Genomic DNA, 18,167 nt, shown 5'->3' with positions numbered 1-18,167 from the left:
ATAGGTAATAATCAACACCTTGAATTGCATTCAGAGATCAATTAGCAGCCAGTGCAGCTCACAGAGTGCTGGACTGTTGTGAGAGCACCTAGGTATGCCAAACACAACTCTCTCGGTTGCATGCTAGACTAATTGAAGTCTTTGAAAGTTCTTCAAGGGTAGTCCCAAGTAGAGTGCATTGGAGTAATCAAATCTCAATGTGACCAGAGACTGAGTGACTCTCAGAAGAGACTCTCTGTCCAATAAGGCCTACACCTGGTGCACCAGGTGAACCTTTGCAAAAGTCCCCTAGCCACAGCTGAGAGACGTTGCTCTAAACTTAGCTGTGGATCTAGGAGGACTCCTGAGTTGTGCACCTGCTCTAAGGGGATCAACCCCCCCCCCAAGTGACAGATGAACAGATGGAATTGTCCGTGGGAGGCAAAACCCAAAGCTACTCAGTCTTGTCAGGGTTGAGCTTGAGCCTGTTCACACCCATCCAGACCCTCAGAGTCTCCAGGTACCGGCACATGACTTCAACTGCTTCGCTGAATTGGCATGGGGTGGAAATGTACAGCTGAGTGTCATCAGCATACTGAAACAGACCCATGCCGATAGAGGATCTCACCCAGTGGTTTCATGTAGATATTAAACGGGGGGGGGGAATGACCCATGAGACACTCCACAAAGTAGGGGCCTGGGAGACAATCTCTGCCCCCCCATCAACACCAATTACTACTGACCAGAGAGGTAGGAGGAGAACCACCACAGAACAGTGCCCCCCCTCCTAGGGTCTCCAGTCAGCACAGAAGAATACCATGGTTGATGGTATTGAAAGCCACTGAGAAGAAAAAAATCCCCTATTCTGGGGCTGCCAGAGACACCCATCAGCTCGACCAAAGCAGTTTCAATGCTGTAACTGGGCCTGAAACCAGACTGATAAGCGTCTAGATAATCGGTGTCATCCAAGGACCCCAGGAGTTGGAGTACTACCACCTTCCCAACAACCTTCCCTAAAAAGGGAAGGTTGGAGACAGGAAGGTAATTGTTTAAAATAGCCAGAGCCAGGGAAGACTTCTTGAAGATAGGTTGCACAACCACCTCTTTTAATGGAGGTGGGAATAATCCTCCAACTGTCATAAATGCATGGCAATTGACCCAAATTTTGGTCATATGATTGTGGGGATGATATAGCAGTGATTAGTGGGAGAACTGGTGATAAGCCACTTTTTAACAATATATCATTGCCACTTCAAATGATTGCTAAAGGAATAGTTGCAAGTCAAGGACTTCTTATAGATGCCTTTCTCTCAATATTACATCAAGACTCAAGATAATGTTCAAAATTAAAGAAACAGATAGAAACACTTCAGAACTAGGATTTGGCATATGGATTGACTATATTTTTTTAATAATGCCAATCAGTTATTAATAGGATGGTGAAGGTTCCACTGCCTTTAAAGTTACACAAAGAAAAGGATAAACTTAGATTATTTATCTTTTGTAATTCTTCTGATTAGCTAAGATATTTATATTATCTTGCCAATTTTACGAACTTGCTATGGATCCTGAAAAGATCACCAGTAGTCTATCCATGGTGTCTTTAGTTGTTTCTGCACTGAAGGTAGTTGGATAGCATCTAAAATTTCTTATCACTACTCACTTCCTACAGAAGAGGCATAAGTACTCATTTAGCTTTTCTGGTGGTGGGTCCTTTAAGTCTTCTGGGAGAAGTATGGCACAATTCAGTTCACTTTCAACAGTCTTTTTGTAAGTCACTTTCATTTACAGGGGTGAATGCTTGGGAAACAGCCTCATGTTAAACAGACTCTGGACAGCTGCATTATAATTACTGCCGCTCCCAACAAGCATTCCTATGAATTCCCTGATGGCCAGCTTTAAAGGCAGAATGCATCTGGAATAATATGCTTAAGTGTCTGAAATTTTAAAAATGGCCATCTATTGATATATTTCGAGAGGCTCCAAATTACAGTGCATAACAAATCATGCAGTAAAATGCCACCACAGCACACTTTTAGAAAGAAAGCTATTAGCTCTTAATGCTTTGTGCTAAATCAATAGTCAATATTGCCAATGACCCTAACATATATTTCTAGTCAGTTTTCTCCTTAAGGCATCTTCAGATAGAAGGGAGTGTAATCCATTCTCTCATCTTTAGCAGAATAGTCCCTGCCATAATTACTTATTAATGGGGAATGGCTTTCAGAGTCACTGTGGAAACAATTGCACCACATTATTTCTATTTTATTTTTGTCTTTTATACAAAGCTCCGTTTATTCTTTACTTATTGGAAAATTGCTATGGTATCTCTAAATCCACAATCCACATTTCTAAATTATCCTATGAAATAGAAGTTTGCAATTTGATATCTAGGCTTACACTTGACTCCTCAAAGAATTCCACGTAGCTCTAAAAATACTTCTAAAAGTTTCTGAATTATAATGTTTAATGAGATAGAAGGCAGGAGGGATTATTAAATACTCCTACAGCTTTAAATATAAATACAATTAATTTAATTTTCATTGCAAGTAAAAATTAGCATTGTGCAGTCTTAATTTCCTTAGACTTCACCTGTTTTTATTTTTTGCCTTATATAATTTCCAAAGTGTTATGGAAAGAACAAGTGTATTCCTTACACTGAAAAAACAAACAAATCTTAAGTCAGAGAATAATTTCACAACATTTAGCATTTTTCACCATTCCAACTATTTTGCAAATCTACTGGGGGTTAAGATTAAATCATTATTACTGTATGGAAACATCCATATAGACATTGATTAATATTATGTTGAAGATCATGGGATTTATTTAAGACACACCATTGGGGGGGGGGGGAGTACAATCTAAACAAGAGATTTCCCGGGAATAGTTTTGTCTTATGGCTGTTTTGTTACATTGATTTTCAACCAAAAATGTAGTAGTCTAAGAATCAATGGATACTTTTTGCCTGAAAAGTTCAGACCAATAATACTGAAACAAATGTATTTATTTGTAGAAATAAATACAATAAATAAATACATTTTATTTATTTATTCTTATTATTTGTGGGAAATATTTATTGTCTAGCTCTTTAAATAATGTCAGTACATAAAGATTTTAAATACTCAAATTCTAGATTAACTAGGATATGTTTAATACATAAATCTGAATGATGGTTTCATAAAAGTATTTTAATTATCTATTATTTATTATGCCTGTTAATTATCTATTATCCATCATAGAATCATATACTAAATTGATTTTAATAAGGTTAAGTTTAAAATTAATTTTTTAGTAAACAGTCGAATTATTGGAGAACAACAATATCTCATTTATGTAATGAAAGCCCACAAATATAGGAATTAGCAATTTTTAGCAATTAGAGCTTTTTAAAATAGCAATCAATTTAAGTTTTTAATATTTTTCACTGCTAATAAATATTATCTTGCATGTTCTTTAATACTACAATGATATTTTGACAGTTTAGCAGTTGTATTCCATTGTGAACTTCACCTTAAACAAGGAGATATATAGCATTGTTTTAGTCCCCGTAGCGTTATTTTAAAAGCCTATAATCTTTCTATAATGAGTCATCAAAACCACAAAATAGAAATGTCAACTCCCATACACACCCAACTCCATCACTTTTATTGCTATAATTCAGTCTTTTGGAACAAAGATGCATATACCAATTGGATTGTCATGGTAGAATTCATTGTATATATACAATACAGTTGCTCAGTTTGACATCAGTCCCTACTGATTTAGGGGGCAGACTGAGCAGGACCAGGATATCATAATCTAAAACAATGCAATTTTTTAATGTGGTACCTGCTTAGCACTCTATGCATTGCATTGCAAAATAGCCTATATTTTAACATTTAACCCTACTATTTAACATTTACATGAAGCCGCTGGGCGAGATCATCCAACGGCATGGGGTGAGGTATCATCAGTACGCTGATGATACCCAGTTATACATCTCCACCCCATGCCAATTCAGTGAAGCAGTGGATGTGATGTGCCGGTGCCTGGAAGCTGTGAGGATCTGGAAGGAGGACAACAGGCTCAAGCTCAACCCAGACAAGACCAAGTGGCTGTGGGCATTTCCTCCTAAGGACTATTCAATCTGTCCATCCATTGCCCTGAGGGGAGAAACATTGACCCCCTCAGATAGGGTTCGCTACTTGGGTGTCCTCCTGGATACACAGCTGAGCCTTGATTACTACCTCTCAGCTGTGACCAGGGAGACCTTTGCCCAGGTTCCCCTGGTTCACTAGTTGGGTCTCTATCTGGACAAGGAGGCTCTACGCACAGTCACTCAGGCCCTTATCACCTCCCGTCTTGATTATTGCAACACACTCTACATGGGGCTACCCTTGAAGAGTGTTTGGAGACTCCAAATTGTCCAGAATACAGCCACGAGAGCTGTCATGGGTGCACCTCAGTACACCCATATAACACCTATGCGCTACATGCTGCACTGGCTTCCTATTAGTCTCTGGGCACAATTCAAGGTGTTGGTTATTACCCATAAAGTCCTATGTGACTCAGGACCAGACCATTTACAGGACCGTCTCTTGCCGCATACCTCTCAGTGACTAATAAGAGCACACAGAGGTGGCCTCCTCCAGGTACCGTCGACTAAGCAATGCAGGTTGGCGGGGTCACAGGGGAGGCCTTCTCTGTTGCTGCCCCAGCTGGAATCAACTCCCTCCCCCAAAGTCTGTACTGCTCCTACCCTAAAGGCTTTCTGTAAGGCCACAAAGACCTGGCTTTGCCAGCAGGATTAGAGGCCATGAATTAACAACCATCATGACCAAATTGTATGAATGCTATGCATGCATGTTGACTGTTTAGTTTATTATGGGTTTTAATCTGGGTTTTATAGCTAAAATTGTATATGCGGAGAGGGGCGGCATACAAATCCAATAAATTATTATTATTATTATTATTATTATTATTATTATTATTATTATTATATTTTATATTGTTGTAAGTCACCCTAAGTCCTTCGAGATTGGACAGCATAGAAGTCAAATTAAATAAATAAATAAATATATATTGAGAGAAGTACTGTATCATACTGTTATCTATTAAAATGTAAATTTATTATTTCAAACAAAGTACTCCAAAATACATTTAATTTACAGATGTGTAGACCACAATTTCCTAAACCATGGTCATCCCAGTCATATAATATATATGGTTAAGATAGCTTAGCTATAAACTACTAAAACTCTTGTGTCCATTTGTCTGTTTGTAATATTCAATTGACCAAAAGGATACATAGAGGCTAATAAATTTTGAACCAAATGGTACCAAAGGGACCTACACAATGCATCCAAAATCCCTTATTCCCATAGATTTAAGTTTAGAAAGATTGTGGTTCCACATCATATACCATAGACCTTGGGTAATTAGGGTTATCATGAGAAAAGTAAACAAACAATAATTCATTTTTTAAAATAAGTTCACAATAATATCACAGTTGAAAGAATTTTGGGATTATGGACAATAACAACACTAACAATATTTTTAAAATACTCCTGTGTCATTCTTTCAACATACCGTGGTGAATATAGGTACTTCAAAAAAGGTTCTTGCTCGTTGGAATCTACTTGGTCAGGGGTTTTTTCCCTACTTGCATACAGTACAGAAAAGAAGGTGATGTTTAAGATAGTGATGGTGAACCTATAGTACGGGTGCCACAGATGGCACGTGGAGCCATATATGCTGGAACAGGAGCCATTGCCCTAGCTCAGCTCCAACGTGCATGTGTGTGCCGGCCAGCTGATATTTGGTTCGCACAGAGGCTCTGATAGGCTATTTTTGGCTTCCAGAGAGACTCCGGGGGGATGGAGGAGGGTGTTTTTACCCTTCCCCCTGCTCCAGGGAAGTCTTTGGAGCCTGGGAAGGGTGAAACACGAGCCTACTGGCCACACCGGAAGTTGGGAAAGAGGCCATTTCTGGCCTCCAGGGAGCCTCCAGGGATGGGGGAAGCTGTTTTTGCCCTTCCAAGCCATCTAATTATGGGTGTGGGCACTCAAATACGTGTGATAGCATGCACGCACGCTCTTTCAGCACCCAAGGAAAAAAGGTTCGCCATCACTGTTTTAATGCTTTATAGGCTTATTCCATAAAAGCAATACTGATTGTCAGATTTTCCCTTATAATCCCATCCCTTTTTGAACTGCTCTGGAGCCAATTTGCCAGTAGTTCTACTCCAAAAGCAGGTGCAAACACTTGCAAATACAACACAGCAACAAACACTATGGAGACTTTTTGCACACTATAAACCTAAAATCTGTTTCTGATACTCAGATTATAGCTTGATCTGCTGACACTGTCTACCTTGCTGCTTTGAGTTGCCTTGTCTGATTGATACACACTCTTGTCTGAGGCACCACCATCAGTTACTGTCAGCAGGAAATGGTTTCTTGACTTGAACATCAGACAGACAGTCTTCAGGATTTGTTTTTGTTTTTTAATCCTGCTTTATACCAGGGATTTAAATTTGCTATAGAATTTAAGATTAAAAACAATATTTGTTATTCTTTTATTAAATTTTATTTAATTCTCCTTTATGGTCACAAATCATTATTTTTTCAACAATTTCTTGCTTTTATTACCCCATTTCTCCCTTTCTTCAGTTTGTGTTCCATTCAAACTTACATTTTAAGTCATGGGGGCAGACAGCTGTATTTATTCTGTAAGATGCCATGTAAACTGAAAGTAGTTTATAAATGAAACATAAAAACTGGAATTTTTCTCATTCACTCTTATAGAGAATCCTGGGATCTGATCCATTAATTATAATAAGTTGCCCCCAAAATAGACAAAAAAAATTGCTTATTTATGCATGGAAGTTGTTATATGTATGATGAAAGGAGAGAAACAGATACATCCTTTATGACATTCTATGATTTTCAGCATTCAGGAGATGCTGAAACTTTAGAACTCCAATGCTATCATTATATGTGATGAAAGATTATGAATTAGGTTTTTCACAGGACTGTATGCATGTAAACTTTATGAAAAAAATTAATATGTAAAGGTCTCACCTAATTATAATATAGTATTGATTTGAAGTTTATTTTCTAATTTATGCAAACTTTCTTCTGGCAAATGAGTTAATTTTAATATTTCTGTCTTATAATTTTTTTTAAATTTAATTTTTACATAAATTTTAGTCAAATGTGATTTTTTTAGGGAGGAGAAGGGGGGAATTATATGTCCCTGCCATAGTTTGCAGATATCTCTCTCTCTCTCTCTCTCTCCTAATCTCAAAAATATTGGGGGGGGGATGTATCCCTTTCCCTCTCCATTAAGATTTAATTCAATTATAGGAAGCCAACAAATCTATAAACAACGAAAGATATTATTGTACAGTGAAAGACAGGGCACACAAATTCAACACACCAGAGCCATCTTGTTATTAAGATAAGTACAGGGACTTTCCATTCCTTCTTTAAGAATTTCGATGATTTTTTTTCTTCTCCTCTGGAAAAGAAATGAAAGGAATTCCCCCATCAAATTTATGTGCAGAATAAATTTACGTACTAGTGGACTGCTATTGTGTAATCAATCTACTTTCACTCTATATGGTTTTTACCTGTGTTGCCTAATAAATTCATTCCACTCATCTTTATATTTTAAGGGAAAAAATATACACCAGAAAAAAATGATGTCTACATCTTCTCTCAAAATATGAATTCTAAACATTCTAGTTTTCATTTATTCCCCACTCTGTATCATTAAATATGAATGAATTTTGATAGGCCTTTGAGACATAAAATAGAGTGAACCATTCAAACTGTACAAAAGCCATTGCAAGCACATTTCCCTGAGAGGTGTGAATCAAGTTAATATAAATCATTAAAACTAAATTTTCCCAGCATAGCCTCAATATGATTTATTAAATCCCGAACAAAATGTGCATTTTAAACTTGTTTTGCATAGAAAATATAATATGATGGAAACTTTGAAATTTTCTTGAGGCATGATATTGTGGCCTCACTATAAGAGCAATCATACCTATTTTTTTCAAGAGCAATTCTAAAAATTATCCTTCATAAAGAGGTGGAAATTCCCCCTAAACTTTGCTTGAAATTATCTTAACAGACTTTTTATCCTATTTTTTCCTGTTTTTTAGACAGAGAAGTAAAAATGTTACAGTACCATTATATTGAAGAGCCTAAGGCAATATATGTGCACTGCACAGTCTATTTGATATATGTGGTTGGGTACTTTTTTCTAGCAGCAACTTTTCTTTCTTAGAGAAGTATCTAATTTATAGCCAAATAAGTCTGTCTGGTTTGGTGGATTGTGGGTTATTTACTCTAAATTAGGAAGAAAGCAAACCATAAAGATTCCATCTTCAGTTTGATTTCTACAATCTCAACCACTTTTGAGTATAGAGCATTGTCAACCAATCTGTCTTGCAAACATAGCTGCAGCTATTGATTATAGAATTGGGATTTTTAAATTATTCCCTCAATTGCCATAATTAGATTATTTTTTTCTTTTGCATGAGATTTGAAGTCTGTAAGTGTTTGTACACATGCACTTGTATTCAATGTGTACATTTGTTCTAAAATGAATGGAAATTATATGGCATTCTAATGAACTACTTAATCCATCCTGCTTACCTTTAAAATCCAGGTTATCTATTCAGTTTAAAGCAGGTTGCAAATATGTCATAATCTATAGTGCCACCTAGTTTCTAATTTAAATGTTTCCCCACCCCTATGTCTTTCCTCACTCAGGTAAAAGATTTCCTGTTTTCATCCAGATTCCAGGAAATGGGGAAGCAATATTTTCATGATACGAAGGCATACCGTTTTATTGTTGTCTTCTTCTTGTGCCTTTCTAAACTCATGCTCTATGCTGCAGTCTATTTCACTGAAGAGTCCCACTTCCTCACAGTTTTTTAAGAACCGGGTTGGTGTTGGAGTTTGGTCTGAGGAGAAATATCAAAATTGAGTAGGTATTATGTAGTGAAGAATAAGAAATTGTGTAATATCATCTATTACAACATGTTAAAACACAAGGCAATACAAGTTTTAAAAAATCAAGTTATGGATCCTTTTATTAGTTATTTGATAGAAATTACATTCAAGTTATCAAAAATACATCTGTTTGAAAGTATAAAATAGACAAAGCTTTTAATTAATGTATGCAAACACACATATTTGCAAAGTTTAATATTGAGGAAATAAGTAACCTGTCCCCAAGCAATTGGGCTTCCCAGATTTTCAAAGTAGCACAATGTGGCACTAAGTAGCAAGGCAACTTCATGGGAAAAAGATAATTACAGATTTCTGCATAATGTTTATTTTTGACTTTAATTAGAAAGCATAGCTGCCTACTCAGACTCTTACTTGGAAAGCACACACACACATACACACACAGAGAGAGACACACCTCTTCCTTAAAAATATTTTCTAAAACAAGTAGAAATATATATAGAAATGAATCATGCAAGACATGAAGGGAAACACTACACAACATTCCTAAATTGACATAACTGATATGGTTATCTGAAGAACAGGGATGGTGAAAAAGAAAAGAAAAAAAGATCATGCCTGCATAATGGAAGCCTTGCAGACAATCACCTTTCTAACACAATTATTTTTGTTCTTATGCATATTGAACTGTGGATAGGTGCCTGTGTATACACACTTTATCAGCTAGAAAATTATGGCATTTTTAGGGTAACTAGTTGGTAGACAAAGGAATGAAGTTTTATTTCCTGTAGCTGGATATTCTCCACTTGTTTGCTTAAATAGTTGCCTTTTTACCTTTATTGATGTATTTTACATCTGCGCAGAATGAGGGAAAGAGACTGATTTGTCAATGGAATGGAATAGTGTAGAGTAGAATAGAATAGAATAGAACAGAAAACAAAACAGATAATAGAGAACAGAATGGAACAGAATAGAATAAAATAAAAGAGTTGGAAGTACAGTATATCTTGGAGGTCTTCTAGTCCGAACTCCTGCTTAGACAGGAAAACCGCGCTGTGTCCTTCAGGATTGGGTGGCATAGAAGTCAAATTAATAAATAAAATAATAAACCTTGTACCATTTTGTTCTGTCTGGGTCCCCCCAGACGCCAACACCATCCAAAAAGAGTATCCAGACACACTGGTAAAAAGCAAAGGCAGTTTATATAATTCAAAGCAAACACAGGTAACAAAAACTGTTCTTACAGACAGGAACACTATGAAGCTTCACAGAGGTTTCACGAAGGCCAGGCAATAAAACAGGATTCTTGCTGGCAAAAACAACGCTGGAAATAATAAAACCCACGGCTCCCCCAAGTCTTCCAGACTTCTAGGCCACAAGCGAGGATCAGAGACGCCAAGGATAGAAGCAAGGTCACAGGACTCCCAATTGATAACTCTCCACAAGACTGTAAGGGCGGGCCTGCCTTTTCAACCCTGCTGAGGAGAACCACACCCAAACCCAGCTGTTGCCAATTCAGGGATGGAAATACCTTTCTAATTGGCCCCCTCTTTGAGCTGCTCGTCGCTGCCTCATGTCTATTATAGCCTGTGCGTCTTCATCCAATGAATCCAGGCTACTAGCTGGGGAGAGCCCCCCCCCCGGGGGTCTCAGGCTGCTCTCCCTTCTCCTCTTCCTGATGTTCCTCTCCCCCGTCTGCCTGGTCCTCCCCCTCCTGTTCCCTGTCCTCCTCCTCTGGGCATGGATCCGGCAGAGATCCAGCCGGTCCCTGAGGAGCCTCAGGCTGAATCACAACACATTTCAGGCAAATGGTTATCCAACATCTTATTTAAAACTTCCAGTGTTAGAGTATTTATAACTGTTGGAGAGTAGTTGTTACACTGATTAATTGTTCTAACTGTCAGGAAATTTCTCCTTTGTTCTAGATTGTTTCTCTCCTTAATTAGTTTCCATCCATTGCTTCTTGTCCTACTCTCAGGTGCTTTGGAGAATAGCTTGACTCCCTCTTCTTTGTGGCAGCCCCTGAGATTTGGAACACTGCTATCATATCTCCCCTAGTCTTTCTTTTCATTAAACGAGACATATCCAGTTCCCGCAGCACAATTTTAATCTCCAGTCCCCTAATCTTTGTGGCTCTTCTCTGTACTCTTTCTAGAGTCTCCACATAGTTGTGATCAAAACTGAATGGAGTATTTTCAAAGTGTGCTCTTACCAAGGCATGATAAAGTGGTATTGACACTTCATGTGATCTAGAATAGAATCACGTGATCATGTGAACAGAACAGAATAGAGCTTGGAGGGACCTTGGATGTGTTCCAGTCCAGCCCATTGTTCAAGCAAGACAACCTATACTATTTCAGATAAGTGGCTGTCTAGTCTCTTCTTAACATGGTGTTACAGTTGCTTGATGGACAATGAGAAAAAGTTGTCCTTCATTCAGTTTATTGCTACTTCTCCTGCCTGATGTTAGACTGCCAATCTAACATTTTATGTGTTGAGCTGTTTTACCATTGAAAAACACAGCAATCAACCAGCACCTATTTTTACCCCAGGTGCCTACACTTGTGATAGGATCCTGTATTTTTCTGCCCGTGTACAGAAGTTTGTAGGAGAAGTAATATGAAAGTCTCCTTTTCCCCCTTCAGCGTGGTTACTTTTGTAAGTGACTTTTACTGTCCAAAAGCCGTCTTGATTATTTTACTTCTTTTTCTTCTGAAAGCTATACACAAATTGTAGGTCTGACTGTGGTACAAAAATAAGCAAGGTCAAGGTATAGACCAGAAGAAACAAAAAGATCCTGTTCTTCCAATGTCCGTTCACTGCCAATTTTTAGTTGGCAAACTCTGCCATCGATTTTTGGAAACTAATTGTGCCAGAAATGGAAAAAAATGGTTTATTAGGCCATTGGGGGATGGGAAGGGGAAGAATCTACTATCCACCACATTCCAATAAAGAGCACTTATGTATAATAAAATAATACTAACACATTTTAAAAACAAGCTGTGGACAGACATCAACTTCACAAAGTAAACACAAACTGGCCCATAGCCTATCACAGCTTTAATTATATGTGAGTCCTAGATTCATATTAGTTTGGTATATCATGTTCATTTCATGCTTTCTGATGGAGAATTCTTTGGCGGTTTGATACCCTATAGGGGAGCCCTTCATTTTTAGCAGACTACTTGTACATTAGAAGTAGCATAAATGAAGATATTTTCAATGGGTTTATCTACACTGGTATCCTCCCAATGTGCTTTACAGCCCTCTCTAAGCAGTTTATAGAGTCAGCTTATTGCTCCCAACAATCTGGGTCCTCATTTTACCTACCTCGGAAAAATGGAAGGCTGAGTCAATCTTGATTATGGTAGATTCAAACATGTAGAAATATGTGCACATATTAATCCTATAAGTATGGACTATGATTAAATTGCTATGATCTCACAAAAAGTCTGAAAACATAGATCAAAAACAGCTAACCTGAACAAGAAACATATAACATTAAAATTTTTACCTTCTGTAATACATCTAAAATTAAGGAGCACTAGAAACCTTTCACACTATTTTTTTTCAGGTAATGTCTTATAAGATGGCTTAGATTTCTTTAAGAAAGCAGCAGAGTACACATATTATTTTAAAAATAAAATGCACATGTAAAATGAAAAAGATGGGCAACCCCTCCCCCCCCCCCCCCCCCAAAAAAAAAGAAAGTTTGCAGGTCATGGATTGTTTGTACAGAAGCCTTGGATGGAAAAAGACACTATTATTTTATTGTTTCTGTTTCACATCAGAATTGTTAAAAAAGAAATGTATGATGTTTCAAACGCTAGTTAGCAGGCCAAAAAAATAATCATCTTTTTTTAATACTGATTGGCAAGGACAACAACAAAACAACCTCAGAGGCTGATATAGAGAACTTTTGTTTTATTTTTTAAAAGAAATCCAAAGTCTTTCAAACTAAACCATAACAAATGTGATTAATCTAAAGCGTAGATATGTGACAAGCAGAGATCCAAATGGTGTAATTTGATTCCTGATATTTAACACAAGTGTTTAGTCTGCTGCACATTTAATAACAGGAATTTGGCTTATTCAGCTGGAGAGCTCCACTGAAGTTATATATTAGACACATTTCACTTCCATGCAATGATAACAAAATCAGAAGAATAAAAGTAATCGGAGTGCTTAAACAAAGGCTGCCCTATTGCACCACAGAGAGGTTCAAATCTCTCTCACTTTCCTTTCCTTTATTATTTTGACATTTTTATTTTCACTTATTTGTCACATCATTATTCAAACAGATTAGACAATGTGTATCCCTGGCAGCTGTGTTTTTTTTATATAGGGTGTCTCCAAAAACATAAGAGAGAAGTATATATTGATAAGACATATGTGGATGAGAACAACGGAACACTTTCAAACATGCAATAATTGACTTTCTGTGCAAACCCAAATATAATAAAATCTATGTCCAACTTCAAATGAGCTTACTTTATCTATTATTTAAAGTAGGTATATTCTGTATTAGGGTTGCACCAATTCAATTAGAGATGCATATAATAGGCATATTTACCTAAGGGTTCTAAGATATTTTATTTCATCAGATATGAGTGGGTTAAATTCTTCCACAGCAATAGAAACAACTTTCACTCATTATTGTAAGTACAGCATGCACTGTCTGAAACAGCATCAACACAATGATATGAAGGTTGTTGTATTTATGTCATCTTGTTTCCTTAGAGAGCATACCTCAAAGCTAAAAAAATTGAGGGTTCCCAAGTTATGATGCTATTTTCTTTATATGTCTTGATTGATTGATTGATTGATTGATTGATTGATTGGTCGATTGAATGATTGATTGATTGATTGATTGGACTTATATGCCACCACTCTCCGTGGACTCAGGGCAGCTCACAATGTTATGTACAGTGTCACATATTAATCATGTGGATGTGATAGGCCCAATGCACTTGGATTCAGTTCCTTTTTATTGTTAATGATATATTATTCTGGACAATTAAGATGTGTGGACAGGAGGCTAGGTAGCAGAATCCAGATTGAGAAATGTTTCTCAATCTGACCAACTTTAAGATGCATGGACTTTAACTTGCAGAATTCCCCAGCCAACAATATTAACTGAAGAATTCTGTGAGTTGAGGTCCACACATTTTAAAGTTGAGAATGTTACCAAACAACGGCTAATCATTGCTGTACTTCGATGCTGCCAAATCTATAAGCTAATTTGGGAAGTAAAAAATATTCTCATAACAATGAATCATTTTTGTAATGAAAAATGCAAAATATTCTGCAAAAATCCATATCCATAAAGATATAGGGAAAAACTCAACCTCAATTCATTAGGTACTATGCTTTTGTTCTGCCATAAGCATTGACCAAAACATCCTTACCTTTGAACTGAAATAAAAAGAATTATTGAATATTGTCTATATATCATATTTTAAGCTACTCAATCAGTTTTCCATTTTGCACATTGTTTTTTATTAATAATACATGGTTTAGTTTGTTCTCTCCCCCCCCTCTCTCTCCCTCCCTCCTCACCCCTAGTTTATTTTTCTCAAGCCTTGATCAATTCCCAATATTTGATATAGGCAGATATATATAAATGCTTGCAATAAATGAATAAATAAATAAATGCAAAAACTTTTGTTACACCATTCCTATTTTTAGGCATTTGAAAAAATCAATGTATAGAGAAATTATAGATAATATAGAAGTAAATAATTCTTTTAGGACCAGATTTAGGCATATACTATAAGGTTCCATTAGGAGAGGTTTAATGTGTGTTAAGCTTCCACAGAAATGACAATGAACTCTGACATAAGATATATATTTCAACTATTTTTGAAATAATAGCTATCTAAATAAATTATCGGCTTCTGAGTGAAAAGAGCAGTAGTTTGAATTCATACCAAAGTAGATTTCAATTAATAATAATAATAAACATTTATTTATAATTCCCTTTTAACAAAGGGCATAACAGCAAACCATATACAATTAACAAAGACAATTAACAAAGACAGACAGTAAGCATACTCGGAGAGGGGCGGCATACAAATCTAAATAATAAATAAATAAATAAATACACACACTTTAACTAGAACACTAATAATAAACATTTCCTTTTCTCTGAATAGAAGTGTCTTATCTAGCACTCTCAGTGACCATTAATGATTGTTATTTGTATCCCTGCTTTTCTATTTAAATATATAAAATAAACCTACAATCTTCCAGACCTCAGAGCCCTGACCAAATGGAATCAACAGTTAAAGCAAAATCCTATGTAGAATATTTTTCCACTAGTCTGTGCATTTGTGTGTGTGTGAGAGAGGGGGGGGGGGGTGAGAGAGAGAGATGAATGCTATTTCTCTCCTTGTGCATGGAAGATGTAGATACTAGGTCTGTGGAAGACAAAATAGACTGTTTTACTTCTTCATTAAGTATGCATCTAATTGCTTCTTTTAGAGTTAGGTTGAAGTGTGCGCCTACCCACTGTGGCCTACTTATCAGTGTGGCAAATAAGGGATTTTCTGGATGATTTTTGATCACTTGGAGCATTGGTTTCTTTATGTTTATTTTTCTTTTAGAAATTTCTAAAAGTAACTGATTATAACATGTATGAATGGAATGAGTGAAAGAAGAAGATAATACCTATTGTAAAGGCATGGGTGGGGAAGGAAGGGGGAATTTATGTTCGTTTTAAAATACTGCACCTGAATTTGCTAAAGGGCAATGATTCTTCTCAGATGCAAATGATTTGAAACAACTTTGCCAAAAATAAGGAAGAAAAGAGAGATAAATGTCTAAAAGGAGAGTATGTCTGAAGGGGAAAGCCTCTCCCTCTCATATATCATCTCCAAATTTCATTAAGAAATCTCAGAATAAAACACTTAATTTTAAGGAATCTAGATTTCCTGAGGGATTACTTATATTTGAGGAAACAGTTTTTCCCTCATATCTCTCTATCAGAAGAAAAATGAATTACTGAAATAAAAATGTAAAAAAGACTAAAAAGCAGGGCAACGAATTGCTGTTGAACTAAAACAGGGTGTGGAATCTGTAGCCCTGCTGATGCTTTTGGACTACAAACTTCATCATTCTTCATTCTGGGCCAAGAAACATATAGAAAATCAGATCCCCCATCCTTGTGTCAGGCTATATCAAATACATTGATAAAGTATTGTCTACTCTAGACAAATGCTTCCTAAACGTCTTTGCAGCGGGAGCGGAATAACAACGTGGACACAGAGCTGGATTTAAACTGGGTCATTTTTATTAATTAAATAAACTTGTTTAATTCAAAACTAAAATGGGACCCGCAGAGGTCAACTAAGAACATTTGGGGTGGAAATGACATAACAAAAACTTCCTGGGCAACTCAGGGCGTAGTTCCATGATGATCGAGGTGAAGGCGACCACGCCCTCACCTGGATCCAAGCCATGCAACGCATGTGGGAGGTCTCACCATCCAATCCCTGAAAGGCAATTGAAATGGGCGAGACCCAGAGGCAACTTCTCCCCAATTGCTCAGGTTTGTTTAAAAGCCACCATGAGCCCTTGGAGAGAGTTTGCCAATATCCCCAAAGATGCCCAATGGAGAACACGCAGTTGCTAGCACCTCCCAATTTCTGCCCCTAACCTGTCAACCCAATGACCAAATTAGAACCTAATCAAATAACAAAACACCCCCTAACCATCCATCCCGCACTGCAGTGTGGAATAGGTGAAAAAACGGTTGCAGGTAAAATGCCGAGACCGCCAAAAATTCCTATTCAGCCCCCTAAGGATGATCCCTGTAGCACACTGAAAGATAGGGAGGGAGGGTGTTCGCCTGCTTGCCATCGGGGCAAAAGGGAAGCCCCGAGCCAGCGCAACCCTTTATAAAGGGCTAGCTGGCCACGAGCCAATGACAGGCCTGGCCAGGATCTCACAAAATATCGCAAGATCCTGGCCAACAAAATGGTGGCTGCGCTGGGGACCACATTTCCCCGGCACCACAGCAAATCCGGCCGGCGGTAAATTGCCGGCTCGGCATTCTCCCAGGAGCTTTTTCCAGTTTTAAAAATTATGGAGGACTCTTTTGTTTTTGTTGAGTTATAAGCAACAATATTTATTATATTGAATTTACTATATTAAAATTGAATTTTATACTCACTGCTTCTACCATAATTATTGGTGGCAAGTTAATATTATTTTTTTAATATAAGCTGGAAAAAGAAAAAAAGATTTTGCGTATCCCTGAGTTTAGAGCATTTGGGGGAAACCTTAGAGATCTTACGATCACACCATTTAGACAATTCCCTGCTTAGAACACCTTTTTGAATATAGGAGACAAATGTAAGCCTGTTTCTTTGAGAAAAATGGGCTGGACAAATTGTGTCTATAGAGGAGTAATATAAGTTTGTGTTCATTTTGTTCTTATATCTGCTATTTTCATTGACATCAAATTTAACATTTAATCTACAAAAAATAAAAAGATCTCATTGCTGCAGGAGATTGAGACATTAAAATCCCAGTCTTCCTTTGCACCGATTATGATTCTTAGATCTAAGATGTGAATAGGCCCAACCCACTCTGGATCTAATTCAATACTCCAGGCTAAACTTAGTGATCACTCAGCATGGCTTGCTTCATGCTTAACTTCCAAGATTATAAATGAACTTGGAGACAATTCTGAAAAAATAACCTCCAGCTAATTCGCCTATGTCAAATGTTTTGCAAATATTCTCCTAATCTCATTTCCATTCAACAGTTCAATTATCTTTAATGTAAAGGTTTTAGATTAAAGCAAAGTCTAAAATTATCAAATGTATCAGCATGAACTTCTGCTTTGTTGTATTTAAAGCACCAAGAATTGCATTTTAAAAAACTGGTGATTAGTCCCTGTGATAAAAAAAATGAGCGTTTTTTTAGAAATTCAAAAATTAAAATGTGGGTTTATAAAATATGCAACATTTGAAATATTTTGTACATATTTTAAACATTTTAAATATGTGTATATATTTTAAAATATTTTAAAATATTGTTTTTGTGTATCTGTTTAATCTGTTCCAAATTCTCTTATTACCAATACAGAGAGTAGAGTTGTAACTATCCAAAATGGATGGACAGTTGCTTTTTATATTCTTTATCTGCATCTAATAGTAATAGGTTAACTCAACCTTATTGTTTATTGTGATACTTAAAATAAATGGAAACTAC

At 36.7% G+C, this 18,167-nt stretch overlaps 1 protein-coding gene across 5 annotated transcripts in view; it reads right to left on the bottom strand.

The window, feature by feature from the left end:
- CREB5 (cAMP responsive element binding protein 5) overlaps positions 1-18,167 on the bottom strand; it is a 311,336-nt gene that overhangs the window by 207,077 nt on the left and 86,092 nt on the right. For 4 of the 5 annotated variants that reach the window (XM_070729315.1, XM_070729319.1, XM_070729317.1 and 1 more), the window contains exons 6-7: positions 8,820-8,941; positions 7,402-7,482 (exon numbers count right to left, since the gene is read on the bottom strand). In XM_070729315.1, coding sequence (XP_070585416.1) covers positions 7,402-7,482; positions 8,820-8,941 — 203 coding nt within the window. The remainder of the gene's footprint in view (positions 1-7,401; positions 7,483-8,819; positions 8,942-18,167) is intronic. The other variant, XM_070729318.1, reaches the window with a different exon arrangement.

This window comes from Erythrolamprus reginae, chromosome Z (assembly GCF_031021105.1).
Source record: "Erythrolamprus reginae isolate rEryReg1 chromosome Z, rEryReg1.hap1, whole genome shotgun sequence".
NCBI classification, from domain to species: domain Eukaryota; kingdom Metazoa; phylum Chordata; class Lepidosauria; order Squamata; family Dipsadidae; genus Erythrolamprus; species Erythrolamprus reginae.
The sequence above is the reverse complement of the archived record's forward strand: the minus strand, read 5'-3'. Positions and strand labels throughout refer to the sequence as shown.